We start from the raw sequence: 16,702 nt of genomic DNA on the forward strand, positions 1-16,702 counted from the left end.
TTAGCATCTGCCTCGTTTTGCCTTCTCCTAGATAATCATGTTCGTTATAGGATGAACTCGACGGACTTACATCTACCGTCAACACTATGAAACAATGGAGTAAATCTGAACACAATCAACATTTATTGCATCTCTTTGCTCTCATAGGCTGGAGGTATACAGCAATTTTGGCTTTGACAAGTCATGTGGCCACAGATTACGATTATGCTGCTACTACAACGCAGCTTAATGCAAGTGAATGGACGTCGCATTGTAAATGCATAGGGTAACAACCGCGACAAGCAAGATGCAAAAAAAAAAAAAAAAAAAAAAAATCTGGTTTTGACTTGTCTGTTGTGACCCAAGGGGTCATAACGCAACCCAAGTCACCTGCATTACGCTATGTAATAGGGGCACATAACTCTCTTTGGTCTCACAAAGCCGACCCGTAGCCCCAGCCTTACCGGTAAAGGCATTGTCCTAAGTGGACAAACCCTCTTGTCAATAGCAAATTACTGCATTAATCCATTAGTGGGAGGTCACACATTTCGTCTGAAAGGTAAACCTCATCACGCAGTACTCATACAAATGCCCATACTAAAAAGTGGAGTACACCCAATTTTATTTTTTTAGAATCACTCTGTAAAAAGTCACTTTTTCCCCCTTTTATACTTCAATATATTTGAATAACTGTTCAAAAACGTACTCGTACTATACAAGTATACTGCAATTTGCTATTCCTGTGACAAAGGGCTTAGTGTATGATATAAATGTGTAAGGTTTTACTCCCATGATGGATACTCCGGTTTTTAAAAGCATTTCTAATAAAAAGATTAAATTTATTGATGGAAGTTCCAGAAAACTTTTTTTCTTCTTCGGTTCTGCATTTTTCTACTTTCACTTGACTGGGATTGAAAAGCAGTTTTCTGCACCTTCATTGTACGCATCACTGGGGATTCAGGACTTAAAGTGAACCTGTCAGCAGGATTTTGTTAAGTAAACTACAGACACTGTCAGGTTGGTGCTGTTACATTGATTAAAATTATACCTGGGGTGAAGAAATCAGTTCTTGTGCTTCAGGGCGGCCTGTGGGCAGGTCTTTCCTTGGTTTCTCTGGCCTAGAGCATGAAGATAAGACTCTGCCTAGAGTCCTGCTCCGGAGCACGGGCATATGATTAACTGAAAACATCTCACACAGATTACACAAGAACCACAAGACTGATTTCTTCACCCAGGTATCATTTTAATCAACGAAACACCAACCTGATAGTGTCTGTAACTTACTTAGCAAAATCCTGCTGCAGGTTCACGTTATAACTGTGTTGGTGCATCCACTGGAGCTCACAAAGCCATTGCACGAAAGTCAACCTTAGGCCAGTGTCACACTACAGCAAGATAGAGCCGAGTCTCGCAGGTTAAAACCAGGCTGTGGCACTCCGGAGCGCAGTGTGCAGCTCCATGTATTGCTGTGCGGCTGCACGCTCCGCTCCGGAGTGCCGGTGCCAGAGCTTGGTTTTAACCTGCGAGACACAGCCGTATCTCGCTGTGTGTGATCCCGACCTTAGAGCAGGAATGTATCTTTTGAAACTCACCATGCTGCCCGGCTTTACCAAAGTGTGACAGAACGGCTGGTAGTAAAGAGCCTCAATACCAGCTCGGTCTTGTAATAGAAGTCACCGATGTAACAAGTCCATTCAGGATATTTCTTCCCTCCTAAATCTTCCCTGATAACCTATGAGTGATATTAATGAACAGCAGCAACTTGGCCACAAAGTGTTATACCATGTAAAATTCATCAGGGTCACTGAGGAACAGAGAAGATAAGTCATCCAACCCTCTGCTGACTCCTTTGGTAAGAACATTGGAAGAAAACTGCATTGGGAACATCATGGCCAAGCAGCTGCATGCAAGTCTTACATCACCAAGCACAATGCCAAGTGTCAGATGGAGTGGTGTAAAGCCAGAGCAGTGGAAAAATGTTCTGTGGACTGACAGATCACATATGATGGACAAGTCTGGACGTGGTGAATACCAGGAGAACATTATCTGTATTGTGTGCATATAATGATGTCTATCCTATGCTGGGACTTGTGGTATTATAAAATGAGTGCAGTGTTAAAATGTGCATTGTCAGCTTGTCCTCACCTCCTCATCAGGAGGTCCTCAGACATCATACCACTGACTTCACAAGGCAGAAGAGGCCTTAGACGCTCTGGTCCATTTGGTATAAGGTAGGAAGAGTATCAACTTGGTAATTTTCTAATGAAAAATAAGGGATATTGCCCATTAGGGATACAAAAAAGGGGCATAAAGGGTTACTACAAAGACTTGGACAAGAGTTACTAAGGGTGGAGATGGATCGTTACTAGCACTGGAACCAACACAGGACGCCAACAGCCTATTAGGCCACACACACCAGAGTTCATCCACTGCCAGGTCTATGAGATTAAGGACGTCTCTGTCCCAATGCTCCTGTCGAGATTTGCACTACCAGGAAGGAAAAAAGGACCTTATAGCAAGTCTCTGCCTGGGCCACCAGTTTGCCATAAGCAGCCAAAGCGCACACAGTGCATGGATCAAGCATCATGACTATCCCCTATGACTCTAAAGCTCCTTCACATCTTGTGTACTTCCCCATCTAGTTTGTCGCCATGAAAAAGTATTTCAGGTAATGATCCTACGATCATTGACAATGACGACAGTACAACCAAAGCCAGTCAGCATCTGATGCCAGGACCAGGTTAGCCCACACAGAGCTGTTTGAGGCCACCATAGAAGTTGCTTGGAGATCTTTACATGTTCCATTTTAGGGGCATATGTACTATATGTGATAGTGTCTCAAAAGTTTGCAAGTATGGTCATATGCCAAATCACCATTGACGTGTAGCCCAATACATTACATGTTGTTTGGTGTGGAAATAAAGGTGTGGAGCCCTGTAGTTATCATGGCTCACATATACAGTAATCTCACATTTACCTGCACACCAAATCCACCCGATTCCATACATTACACGTGGTACTGGTCACAATCTCCAGAATGCCCCCCTAATCCTACCTGACACCATAACCTAGGCTTACACAGCAATGCAGAGCCTTTAAGAAGAACAATACATGCACAATGTGGAAGTAATATTTATTTTCACTGAGATGATAAGGACGTGGCAGTAAGGGATGATCACAAAGACAGGGATTTGGGGACCAGCATGTTTTGGGTTTAAAACTGCTCAGAGAGCAGGTCACATAATCTCTGGGAGACTTCTTCTTTACTTGTGCGGATGGTGAGCCGGTACATCTGTGTTCAACAGAAAATATAGAGGAAAAAAAAAAAAAAAAAAGCGTTAGAATTATTCTCTGCAAGGAAAGTTGAAATGTTTAAATACATTAATAACTACTTTGTGTCACTTCTGTATCCTCCCTTATTGCTACTTAAAAAAAAAAAAATAAACTTTTCTGCTCAGATGCGTCTATAAGACAATCCCTTTTCATATGCTTTGTAAGTTTATATAGACATTGAAAAGGCGGGGGGGGGTCCCCTGCTCAGGACCACCCAATATTAGTCACATGAAAGTGGAACTCTGAGGAAATAAACTACTCATGGTCAGCTGTTCATTTGTGGCCACTCACTTTCCCCAGCGGGGTTTCAGAGGTTGGGCCCATCACAATCAAATACAGATGGATCTCATCTTCATTCATTTTTAAAATGGAGACCAGCAGCCGCGTTCCAGTGTTTCATGGAGTGGCGCAGAGATCACGCGTCAATACAAGTCTATGACAGCCTCGTCCTGCCTCTTATAGACTCGCATTGAGAGCTTGTGATACAACTTCTGACTTCCGGCCAGATGCTACTGTCACAAGACTGCACCGTAGGACAGGAGTGGTGCCGAAAAACGGGGAAGGTGTCGGAGGGCGAGTATATGACTGAGGGCAGGGAACTTGCATTTAACATTTAAATCCTGCACCAGTTAAAAAAAATGGAGAGTTTTTACCTTTTTTCCCCCCTTTTCATATTCCTGCTGCTCCCTTGAGTATTCCAGGATTATTATTATTTTTTTTTTTTATTATTTCATCTTTTCAAAATACTGCAGGATTTTTATTTACTTTTTTTCTGCTACTGGAGTATTTCAGGATTTATTTTTATTATTATTCCTGCTGCTTCCTGAGTATTATTTTTTTTATTCCTACTGCTCCCTCGAATACTGAATTATTTTTTTTTATCCACAGTAAGGTTTAAAGAGGTGGGCCTTTTTATTTAGAGATCATTCTGATAGCAAAGTCCCCTATAACAATTACCAGTAGCTAAAGAGCCCAAATCTCTGGAACCAGATATGAAAAAAAAAAAAAAAGAAGGACATGCAGGGAGAAGAAAACAAGAGCAAAAACTGGACACCCCTGAGCTGGTGACAGGTCCTTTTTAACAAGCTCAGGCTGCTGTCCCCAAACCACGGGGCACGCACAGTGTAAAGCCGTGTCCTACAATACACAAGTCACACATACCTGCGCCTGCATATTTGGTTCAAGGCGTAACAGACATCCCACTTGTCGAGATTTCGCCTGAATAATCCCAGCTGCCACAAAATTGGACGGGTTTGGGTCCACGTTTTCTAACACTGCAGGCCCAAAACCAATGAGCTAAAAGACACAAAAAAGAAAAACAAAACAAAGGGAAAAACAGAAAAGATGGAACAGAATGTAAATATTTCACTAAAGTCTGTAGATCTGTAGAACACAAGCGAGAAATGGCTAACAAAACAAAAGTGCCGAAAAAGAAAGGGAAAAGAATGAAGAGGTTTCTGTGATCGAACATTGGGAGGCAACACTGCCCTCTGCGGAATCCTGACAGCCAGTACGAGTCACTCGAAAGAGTCTACGTTTCTTTACGCCTAATCTGGCTTTACATTAGTACATCAAAAGTAGCAGCAGCTGTTCACCAGGGAAAGACATATTTCCCCAGGGTCCAATAGAGGAACCCCTTTATTGTCACCAAAAAGTACAGTGTTCTTAAAAAGGACTATAAAACAAACATCATGTGCCGATTCCGTCACCAACCTTAGCTTTTACAATCTCTGTATCCATTGGATTTTTTGCTTTGAAAATATTCTGGACCTCCTGGTTAGGGCTAGGAAAAAAAATAAAATATAATATAAATATAATATAATATAATATACCACACACCATAACTATCTGAAGAAGAAAGAGCCACCAACTAACCAACGTCTTAATATACAGAAATGGCAGGACTGGTAAAGGTATTTACCTGCTGAGCTGCTTCCAGCGCTGGAAAAAGTCTTGTGCTTCCATATCAGTCGGCTGAAAGAACTTGTTCAGGGTTATAGGAAGCTTTACTGAGAAATTCTGTAACGCGCCCCCATATCTAAACAGGAGAAATCACATACTTGGGTAAATGGATGCATGTAAAGCAGGGGTGGGCAATTCATTTTCCAGAGGGGTCGCATGAGAGACCGTGACTGTTGTGGGCCACACCAATAGGCTGAAATTAATTCTACTCAATTTTATAATTATTAATTTATATTAATTGCATCACTTAAGATTAAGCAGAATTAAGTATGCCGACAGCCTCCGATATACCTTATAAGCTCCCTATAGACCATAAGAGCTCCCACACAGCCCCCTATATACCATAAGCTTCCACACAGCCCCTTATATAGCATATGGGCCCCCACACAGCCCCCTATATACCATGAGCTCTCCCACACAGCCCCCTATATACCATGTGAGCCCCCACACAGCCCCCTATATACCATAAGCTTCCACACAGCCCCTTATATAGCATATGGGCCCCCACACAGCCCCCTATATACCATGAGCTCCCACACACAGCCCCCTATATACCATGAGCTCCCACACACAGCCCCCTATATACCATGTGAGCCCCCACACAGCCACCTATATACCATGTGAGCCCCCACACAGCCACCTATATACCATGAACTCCACACACAGCCCCTATATACCATATGAGCCCCCACAGAGGTCCGTACAGTTATGTGCCGTGTTAATCAATAGCAATTTAGAATTCAAACCTCAGTAGGAAACCCCCAATGCATGGCCTTTACTTATAGTCCCACACATGCTTTTCATACAATCAGTTCTAGGAGTACTTTTCAGCACTGCTTCTTTATTCTACCCCCATCACACACTACCCACATGTAAACCAAGCCAAACAACTTTCCACTGACAAAAAAAAATATTCAGGGGAAAGAAAAAAAAAAAAAAAAAAACCACCCACAACAACAACCTACAGACACTGCATGACTCGTACTGAAGAATCAGATTATATGGCTGTAGCTCTCACCTGAACTGGATATTCAGAACAGGAGCCTCCACAAACTCCTCCAAGCACTCGATATTGATCACCTGCTGCACCTGGGCCCCTCCGTCCACAGTGGGCTCCACGGGCTTAGACTGGAGGTTCAGACATGGACCCATTTGTCAAGGAGTGAATTTTTACATAATGTGTGGGGGAAGGGGCATTGATCAAAATGAGTACAAGTCTAGTGGACATATGTCAATAATGAGATACATATTAATATGAAAAAGTAGAATTCAGATATTCTGAAATGGTGAATATTTAATATAAGGACTATGCCACAAAAATCCCACCTATCCAATGGATAAATGTGGGACCGCTGGGGGCCTCACTGACACCTGGAGGCCGCAGATGCTTCACTACATAACCGTAGATGGACGGTGCGGTGGTCGAGCGCGCACAGTGCTGCTTCTGTCAATGTCTACAGTACTCATGAAGACAGGCGAGTGCAGCGCATAGCTTTCACAGTCAGTCGCAGTGACCATGGCCAGAGCGGCGCCGCGCCTGCTCCATTATCCCTTCTCACGGTAGACCAGCAGAGAGGAGGAACGAGGGGCTCCCGGACTCCCATTCATTCAGGACCACAGTGATTAGACGTTTTTCACCTATCCCACGTTTTTCATAGGACAATCCCAACATAAGCGGCCCTCGAAATCGCACGAAGAAACGACCATTGTATATTTGTCAAAAAAGATATTGGCCTTTAGCTCGTCAGAACAAACAAGTGTCGGAGTGAAGTTCTGGAACTGACTGGAGAGCTTGTTTCCATAGAAGATGAACATACGACCTGCGGAAAATAGAAGAGACGTTCAGAATGAAGGGCTTCAATTGAATGCATGAGAATAATGCGATGTTCTGCAGACTGATTTGTGATACCCCACAACAATACATTATATATCCAGAATCAGGAGGTGCTACAGGAAAAGACTGCACTAATAACACACAAGGATAAAGTGGCATGGCAGACAGCACTTTAATGCTTAGATCTGAGCCACCCAAACCCTCTCATCTCATTTATCAAGTTCCCACACTATTGTAGGTCATCCATGAAACCAATGTGAATCTATTCAGGGAAGCTTGGCTGCGGGAGTCAGCAGAGCCAGACAACCCCTCTAAAGAGATTTTTTACAAAAACAAGAACTTGGTCACCTACCCACACAATAGGTGTGAGCACCCCGCGGTGATAACTAGCATGGGGATCCATAATCCTCCATTTCTCTTTGGTGCGCAATCACTGAGAACAGAAAAGTGGTCAGTCATCAATACTGCTTCGCCAAAGTCTATGGGGCTGACGGAGATTGCCCAGGGTTGCCTACATCTAACAGTTCCAAAGACATTGATCGGAGAGGGGGCACAGTCGACAGCCATGTCATTTTCCAACTCCTCACCATGATTGTGCAGAAAGGACAATTAGGGGACTTCTGACCCCAGGCCTAATTATTAGTGGGGCCCCAGTGGTCAGATATTTATCACTTACCCTACTGATAGTTTGTGGAAAGTCCTTTAAAATGTGTAGACCCGTGCTCCTATCTGCTGTAACACAATGGCGGATGAACATTTTCCTAAAACAATCCTATATGTACCCAATGTAAGGACCAAAAATATATGCGATTTCATGGCAAAATGTACAGTCCTCAGATCCCTTTACGTTTAGGTCGCTGCAGTAGTTGTGTGAGGCATCTTGAGGTTGCATTGCAGCACGATCTTCTAAGATCCCGATCACAAAAGTGGCCATAAAATCTATTTTTTATTTTTAAAGTTACTGAGTAGTCGCCCTCTCTCGTACTCGCCTCCGCTTTCACAAACCACGCGGCACAGAAACAGCCATTCTGCACTCGTGGTTCCCACAACGCAGTGTTCACGCTGAAGCGATTCTACTCTACGGACGGCATAAAACAATACAACCAATTGCTCACCGAGATTTTGCCGGAATTCTGATTTTAAGCCAATCTGTAGCAGCTGATTCTCAAACAGGACGCCATTATTTTTGCAGATAAACCTAAGAATATATATAAAATAAGCATTAAAACTTTTACAGCGCAAAGCCTCAAGTCATCGGATGACTCTCAATGGAGATGAGAAATGCAGAAAACCAGGCTAAATTTACTAAAGTGGGGCAGAAACTCCACTAAATCCTGAAGAGCTTCTTCAGGGGGTCACAAGCCCCTCCAGGCATGGTTGTACCGCCATGATTAGGACTGCAGCATCACCGTATTGCCCACGGGGACCAAAGTCTTTTAGGAATCAACATGCGGTCTCCCATTTATCCATGTTGACCTAAACCATACTTTAGTAAATCCACTCCAATATGCATTAGACACAAAATAAAGGGGGAAACCTACTTTAATCAGAAGAGGTGAAAGTAACGAATATACAGGCGAGCATTCCGAACTCAGCGGAGAATGGGGTGGACAGACATCCCACGTTTTTTTCCTTGATCGGTACGATCGCAGAAAGCAAACAGGTGGTTAAAACAAAAAATACTTTAAGGCATGCAAAAAAATTATCAGGTGGTCTAAGAAAAATGTGATTCCCCCCGAATGTGCAGGGCTCGTTACATGGTTGGATGAGGCTTTGTTGCATGTAACTGTTGCCTGGTTAAAGCAGCAGGGACTTCACTGATCGTAGTAACTTGCAAGAAAATGTATTTCTTACACGGACCCATCGGGGTCTACATCACTGCTCCTGTATGTCGGACTCCGGAGTAAAGAGAGAGTGCGCTCTGGAATAATGGTCATAAATAAGTATATAAAACGGATCACCGATGGCTCCTGCGCTAAAGGAGGAGGTCGTCCTGCTGGATTCACTGTCCCGGTACCACAAACCAGTTACCTTTGAAACCGCTTGTTCACACAACCCTATTATCAGTCCAAGTCCTGTCTGGGGAAAAAGAACGGACGGTGCTCGGACCAAGGTTATTCTATGAGGCCGTGCGGATGAAGCGATTGCTTTCACTGACCGGATGGGCGGATGGGGGGGGAATGGTAGCATGCACAAGTTTCTCTCGTCAATCGGATGAGGCTCGCCAATTCATCAAGTCTATGGCCGAAAAAAAAAAATGGGATGTCTAACGGAGACACTGCATCAGATTTTTACAGATACAATTATGTAGTATTGGAAAATATAAATGGTCTTGTACATGGTTAATAGCGGTGATTTAAAAAAAAAAAATGGATGGCACGCGGATGATGAGTGAGGAAAGATTGACTTTTCTAGGTAAAACTCTGAATTTTTTTTTTTTTTTAATACACTCGTGTGAGCCTGCCCTTAGAAGGAAAATCACCAAAGGCTCTTTACAAACATTAAATCCATCGTGTTAATTATTATGGCCGTCATTGATTTCCAAGTTCTGGTTTCTTGATAATTCTCGGGAAGCAACTAGAACAGCAAGAAAGTCAGATTAAGCCGCTTGGTGCGTCGAGTGGAATACGGATGGCTTGCAGTGATCCTTATGTGATCCTACTTTCTGGGGGTGCATTCAAATTGTTCTAGAGAATATAAAGAGAACTGGATTGTGGTTTAAGAAAGTAAATCCAGTGGAGGAACTTTAACTGGTGGAACCACAGAGCCCAGCTTAGCCTTGTGGGCGGCATATGCAGCATCTGTCACCTTCTGAATACTGTTAAAGGGAAAAGAAATCAGTGAGAAAAATTGGGGTCTGTGGAGCCAGAGAGCAGTAAACTATAAGAGGAGATCATATCTTTTGGGGGAGATTTTGGGGGGCCCTATTTATTCTCTTAGAGTAGATCTCCTCTTTGAGTTCACCTATAAGTCCTAATTTCCACATTGGACAAGCAAGAAAATTTACAAAATCTGCAAGTGGACTTCTCATGTATGTTGCTACAAAACTGCCCCCAATTTCAGCCTCTGCATGGTAAAGGATGAAATCCGTGCTCTGCACGAAAATAATTCTTTGCCGATTTTTTTCAGGAGCGAGGATGCAATTTGGTAAAATCAGATCCACTTTGCTGCTACTGTAATAAATTGCACACTTGTTGCATAGAAAATCTCCCGTGCACCCACCACATGTGACCATACCTTACGGACCCCCATCGATGTGATCTGCCATTGGAACTACACGACCTTTAGATAGCAGCACAGTATAGAAGCAGTAGTTGCCCTAATACCTAGCCCATAGATGTGACCGCCAGCAGTAATGCGCCAAGTCACTGAGGGCATTAATGGCTTGCATAATCTGACCATGCCAAGACCAAGGCAACGTCTGTATTCTGCAGAGAACATAATACACCATTGATTTGATCCCGTCAGTGTAAATACACATTTTTATGCCTCTGCTGCTTTAATACTACAGACACCTAAAATGAGGAGGCCAGACTTCAGCAAGGAAAGAGGAATGGTAAAAGAAACCGGATGGGTCTTTCTGATCAGGGTGGGTTTGCTTACTTGTAGAAGAAATCATCCGCCTCCTGAACAGAAGGGTCTGGCTCCCCAGATGCCCCTTCTGCGAACGCTGGGGCATCGCTGTATCAGGCATCGGAGGCAAAAAAAAAAGAAAACCAAGGGGGAAAAGAGGCAGCAACACGGAGTACCATTAGTTCCCCTAGTCCCAGAACTTATACCTAGCCAATTACATCCAGATTTAAGAATCATATGGAGCCATTAATGCTGTTACTCTTTGGTGGAGGGCAGGCAACTAAAAGTTATCCAAGAGCATCATGTTGATGTCTCCATTACATTCAGGGCTTTTCCTTACAAACTTATACTTCACCTTTCAAAGTTCTCTTCTTGTCCTGTAGCGGCTGCATCAGCATGAAGTGATGAATCTGCAAAGACGTCCACAAGGAGACCACCGGATGTGGCAGCAGGGGGAGCTCCGGGACTGGATGTGGAGGGAGCTCCCAGGCCAAGAAGGTCCGCAGAAGGAGAAGGAGTCGACTGTGGGGAACAAAAATGGAGAAACTGTAATGGTGAAATGCAAAGAGAGCAATCCATGCCGGGTCAGCAGCAATAACCCATGCAGTGTTATTAGGCTATACCCCATTAATACATACAGGATATGTAATTAAATTATGCTTCCCACCCCTAACACATAAGTGTCCATAAGGCGACATTAACCTGGCACTGTCAAAAACGCTCTACTTTTGGACTCATGATGCTTTCAAAGCAGCTCTCCTAATCAGGGCTCTCACTGTCCGGAGTGGTGGGCTTCTTCAAATGCCCAGTTATCTTTATATGTCATTGTAAAGTAGAAAACAGAACAAACCATTGACAGCTGAATGTGTTACAGCAAAATCTATGCTGAGCTTTATAGTTCAACTAATGCTGATCACCAGAGCGGTCACTCGAGGAGGAGCAGCCACAATGCTAGAAACCAGAAAGTATGGCGACTGCAGGTGTGAGCTGCTCAAGAAACAACTTGAGAATAACCCTCTAAAGCAATACCATAATAATCTATGGGTGAGTGATGCCACTGTACCACAAAAGTCTGGCGAAGCAGATGGAACCTTTTAGATTTGATCTATTTTTATTGATGTTTTATCTGTTATTGATTATAGAAATAGACGGTCACGCAGAGTTAATGAGAAAGTAGCAAACATAATAAGTAACTTGAAAGAGTCATGTAACATTAGCTATGTAATATAACGCGTGGGGGCCATCACATCATGCACAGAGAGCTGCGGGGGGCCATCACACCACGTGTAGGGAAATTATACTGTGAGGAGCTGTTGATCAAGGTACTTCTAATACTTGATAGCTTTCTTTCTGTAAGTGTGCATACAGAGAGCTGTCAATCACTGCTAGGACCGCCCACTGGACAGAACCCCCCAGAAAGAGCAGATGTAAAAAAATTATGAAAACAGAAATTTGGCCACATTCACACTCTCAGTATTAGGTCATTACATTACATCAGTATTTGTGAGCCAAAACCAGGAGTGGGTGATAGAAACACGTCACCACTTCTGGGTTTATTATACTTTTCCTCTGATTGTTCCACTCCGGGTTTTGACATACAAATACTGATGTCAAATACTGACCGTGTGACCATGGCCTTAGGGGTACTTCACACATAGCGAGATTGTTAGCAAGATCGCTGAAACGTCACAGGTTTTGTGACTCGCCAGCGATCTCGCTACATGTGACACATAGCGGCGACCGGCCCCCTGGCTGCGATATCGCTGATCATGTTCGAATGTCCTAGGCCATTTTTGATCGTTGGTGTCCCACTGGCCAGCATGCATCGCTATGTTTGATGCCAACGAGCGACCTCATTGGCGACTCAGAACTCAGGGACATAGAGAAAGAAATTACATGCGAGCGGCTTCCAAACCCCCGCCGCTTTTCTCCTGGTCTATTTGCCGGTTGTTAGCTGCACTGATATCACAACATAACCATTTGGAGTACAGATGTTGTGAAAGACAATGAAAGATGGGCGGTGGAGATCCACAGGACGCCACGCTCTGAATCAGGAACCACCCCCGTCTGATAAAAGTCGATTTATTCAACACAACACGTCCGTTTCAGTGACGATGTGTCCCCTTCATCAGGCGCTTACCCCGATGAAGGGGACGGATCGTTCCTGAAATGCGTTGTGTTTTAAGTAAATTGACTTCTCTTATCAGACCTGGGTGGTTCCTAACTCAGGAGCGTGGCGTCTGGTGGATCTCCACCGCCCATCTTTTATCATTCTTCTCTGCATCATGGCACCAGAGCAGGACCGCAGGAGCGGGCAGAGGGTGCTGCAGCACTCCAAGACCACCATCACTCACCGTTTAGCATCAGCGCTGTGTATGCACAACTACCAAAAGGGAGTTGAATACCTCTTCCACCACCGTATGTGTGTTGTCAATCTCTTCACATGGAGCACTCTGTCTTTTGCTTTATTTTTAGAAGTACGAATGATGGTGGTGAGGAGACTGGTGCTGACCTCTCACCTTAGTCTTTTACTTATCAGAACAGTCTCATACAGCATCTTATCTCCAGAGTTAGTAAGGCTGTGTGCACACGCTGCGGATTTTGCTGCGGTTCCGTAGCGGTTTTGGCCTATGGGAATTCCCTATGGGAATCAAAAACCGCAGTGCAGACGGTGCGGAATTTTCCGCGCGGATTATCTGCGGTTTTCAATCCGCAGAAAGAATTGACATGTCAATTCTTTCTGCGGATTCCCCTGCGGTTTGCCATCTCCTCCATTTGAGGAGATGAAAAACCGAAGGGCAAAACCGCAGAGCAATCCGCAGGTAAAACTGCAGGTATTTTGACCTGCGGTTTCACCTGCGGATTTTACAAAATCCGCGCGGATGAATCCGCACCTAATCCGCAGCGTGTGCACACAGCCTTAGACACAGGTGCTGAGCTGACCCATCACTGCCAGCATCAGTACTCCAAATGAGTAGGTTCTGATATCTATGCGGATGAAGACAGGCAAAGTGACTGGGGAAAAGCAGGGGGTTTGAAGGCACTTGCATGCATTTTAGCACATGGAAAACTTGTCAGTTTCGTCTGTAAAACATAGTACGCAATTAGAAAGCAGGGAAAAGAAGCCGAGAACAAAACAAAAAAGCCAAAACCTAATAGCTTTACATATATTATCCTAAAAGTAAGGCATAAAGCCTGATAGGCGTGCTCAGTATAACACTCCATGCCTACTATTGGAAAGAACCTGGAAGACAGAGGTCGTGTGCTGGCTGATTGCAGAATGCGGGTACTGGCTGCAGGGCGTGAGGGGTGTCAGGAGGGAGGTTGGACGAGGGCGCACCGTGCATACCAGATGCTCCTCAAAGATGCTCATGGATGGAAGAGGCTGCCGTTCAGTTACATACGGTAAATAGGAAATGTACACAGATCAATATTAATAGCACAAATACACTTTACACACATCCAGCCTGCTTTCCTGCATCATCTATATCAGTGGTCCCCAACCTTTCTGACCTTGAGAGCCACATTCAGCTTTGAGAGAGGGTCACGAGCCACATTCAGCACTGAGAGAGGGTCGCGAGCCACATCCAGCTCCCACCCCTTCAAAGTAGTGTCAACCAAAGCTCCCATTACAGGTATAATGATAACCAAAGCTTTTCCACAGAAAGCACTCCAAAGCAGTACACTGAGATCCAGGAGTTCCCACAATACCTCCATTCAGTATTCTCCCATCAAGGACTCCCAGCACACTGTCACATCCAGCTTTGAGCACCTCATGTAACAGGTAGTACCATCCTCCAGCGTACCATACCTAAAACATCTCTAAACCCCTAAGACCAGTAGATGTGCATCCACATCTGCTCTTCTCTGCAAGGCTACTCAGAGTTCACCATTTTGAGATGTACTCTTCATACCTGTTTGCTAGACCTGGACCTAATACACCAAGCTAGCAGACAGCCGCGAGCCAAAACTCATGGGACCGCGAGCCACATGTGGCTCCCGAGCTATAGGTCGGGGACCCCTGCTCTATATTATCGGTCCTTACTTTCTGACTGCTTTAACAAAATTCTACTTTTAGAAACTATGTCCACCCTTAACTTTTCTTTATGCGCACATGGAAGACTGAGGGATAATGGATGGCATCACTGAGTGTTGTTTTCCCCCACGCGAAACTCTGTTGGAAACCGATGATATAGTCAAGGCAACCTTGGTCCATCTGATAGCCATAAGCAATGCCTTGCAACATAAATCTCAGGATATGTAGGGTTTAGATGCAAAGACTAGATGGTAAAATGGGACCAGTCTGTCTGTAGAGGTTATTAAAACAACTACTATCTTTTAAATTGCACATCAATATCAGATTGTTGGGTGTCAGACATCCGGCAACAGCACTGATCGGCCGTTAGATCCATCAGGGGCCAAAAGTGGACAGTAATCAGGAGTGTAACTCTCAGTGGTGGTCGCTGTACATTGAATGTCAGAGTACTGCTCAATTCAAAATGTACATCTAGCCCCCACTGGAGCTAATAACAGAGGATCGGTGGGGGTGCCATTTGTCAGACCCCATCGATCAGATATTGATGACCTATCCTGAGGATAGGTCATCAATTTAAATGCCCAGACAACCAGTTAAAACATACCAATCATAAGATTAAAAACAGCCTGGAGAGCCTCGCAGCAGAAATTTCTGCCATTACATGGCTGCAGGCAACCAACCAGTCCGTTCATTCTCCCACCACCACTAAAACTTCTGGCTAAAGACATGGGGTATGCTATAAGAACAAGCAAAAATAGAACCTAACCAAGATTCACTACGAATTACACAATGACATACCGATGTGCTAACAGGGGCGGGCTCAGTGCCCCCATTCACGTCGGAGCTGTTCTTCTCCTTTTTAGTGTCTTCGAGGTCAGTAACTGTATTAGGACCCTTCTTCTTCTTCAATTTAGCCAAGATGGATGACTCTCTCTCAGGGAATGGAGGCATCTCCTCTAAAACTGTAGCCTTTAAATAGCATAAAAATTGCATTCGTTGTTGAAAGTTGATTAAAAAAATAAATAAATAAGATAAAGGCCAAACTTTGATATCCCCAAATGCTTCACATGACCTACCAAGATGTCGTTACTCGCTATGGAGCTCAGCCGTAGATATTCCACCGCTCTTTGTTGAAGCTCCACGTCTGCGTTTCGGAGCTGGCTGTCACTTCGCAGCACATCCTGGATAGTGGGTTTAATTTCAGGAAACAGGTTGATAAACTTGATGTAGGCCGAGAGGAGCAGGGCTCGGGTTGGGACGCTGCACAGGTGAAACTTGGAGTGCAGCAGATTGAACTGGATCAGGGGGCTGGAGAGAGAAAAGGAACAAATCACCGCTTGCAACCACCAGAGGGCATTTCTTTACAGCTCAACATTCCCGTTGGCATTGCCTATCCACAAAAACCATGCAAGTAATACTGCAAACAGAAAATATACGGGAAATATACAGAGTGGGCCATTTATATGGATACACCTGGGTGGGTCATTTATATGGATACACCTAAATAAAATGGGAGTGGTTGGTGATATCAACTTCCTGTTTGTGAAACATTAGTATAGGGGAGGGGGAAAACTTTTCAAGACGGATGGTGACCATGGGGGCCATTTTGAAGTTGGCCATTTAGTATACAACTTTATAAATGGCCCACCCAGGTGTATCCATATAAATGGCCCACCCTGTAGAGTAAATAGTAATGAAAAGGTCTGCGAAAAAGAATTACATAAACAGCAACACTGGTACAAGTTGAGTGGTACCACATACCTAGATCGTGGATCGCCAGCGATAAGGTTTCCAAACTCGCCCAAAATATATCCACCAACCTTGACCAAATTTTCGTGGCAGGCAGGAGCTTGCAAAGCCTGAAAAATAAGAAAATCAGCTTAAAATATATATCTTGAAGAATAAAAATGGCTTCTTTTTGGGCATCTTCAAAGGCGGTAGATCTGCAATTAACTTTGCCTTCACCCACTTTCTATATGTCCGCC

At 44.2% G+C, this 16,702-nt stretch overlaps 1 protein-coding gene across 2 annotated transcripts in view; it reads right to left on the reverse strand.

Annotated features, from left to right (window-relative positions):
• Positions 1-3,093: 3,093 nt before the first annotated feature.
• Positions 3,094-16,702, reverse strand: part of AP2A2 (adaptor related protein complex 2 subunit alpha 2) — a 72,427-nt gene continuing 58,818 nt past the window's right edge. The window contains exons 12-23 of one of the 2 annotated variants that reach the window (XM_073554352.1): positions 16,479-16,576; positions 15,794-16,025; positions 15,516-15,686; positions 11,037-11,203; positions 10,712-10,789; positions 8,224-8,306; positions 7,005-7,094; positions 6,293-6,416; positions 5,234-5,350; positions 5,026-5,095; positions 4,474-4,608; positions 3,094-3,271 (exon numbers count right to left, since the gene is read on the reverse strand). In XM_073554352.1, coding sequence (XP_073410453.1) covers positions 3,194-3,271; positions 4,474-4,608; positions 5,026-5,095; positions 5,234-5,350; positions 6,293-6,416; positions 7,005-7,094; positions 8,224-8,306; positions 10,712-10,789; positions 11,037-11,203; positions 15,516-15,686; positions 15,794-16,025; positions 16,479-16,576 — 1,443 coding nt within the window. In that variant the 3' untranslated portion in view covers positions 3,094-3,193. The remainder of the gene's footprint in view (positions 3,272-4,473; positions 4,609-5,025; positions 5,096-5,233; positions 5,351-6,292; positions 6,417-7,004; positions 7,095-8,223; positions 8,307-10,711; positions 10,790-11,036; positions 11,204-15,515; positions 15,687-15,793; positions 16,026-16,478; positions 16,577-16,702) is intronic. The other variant, XM_073554353.1, reaches the window with a different exon arrangement.

Source organism: Dendrobates tinctorius, unplaced genomic scaffold, assembly GCF_039654945.1.
Source record: "Dendrobates tinctorius isolate UK_male_01 unplaced genomic scaffold, ASM3965494v1 ptg000211l, whole genome shotgun sequence".
Lineage (NCBI taxonomy): Eukaryota > Metazoa > Chordata > Amphibia > Anura > Dendrobatidae > Dendrobates > Dendrobates tinctorius.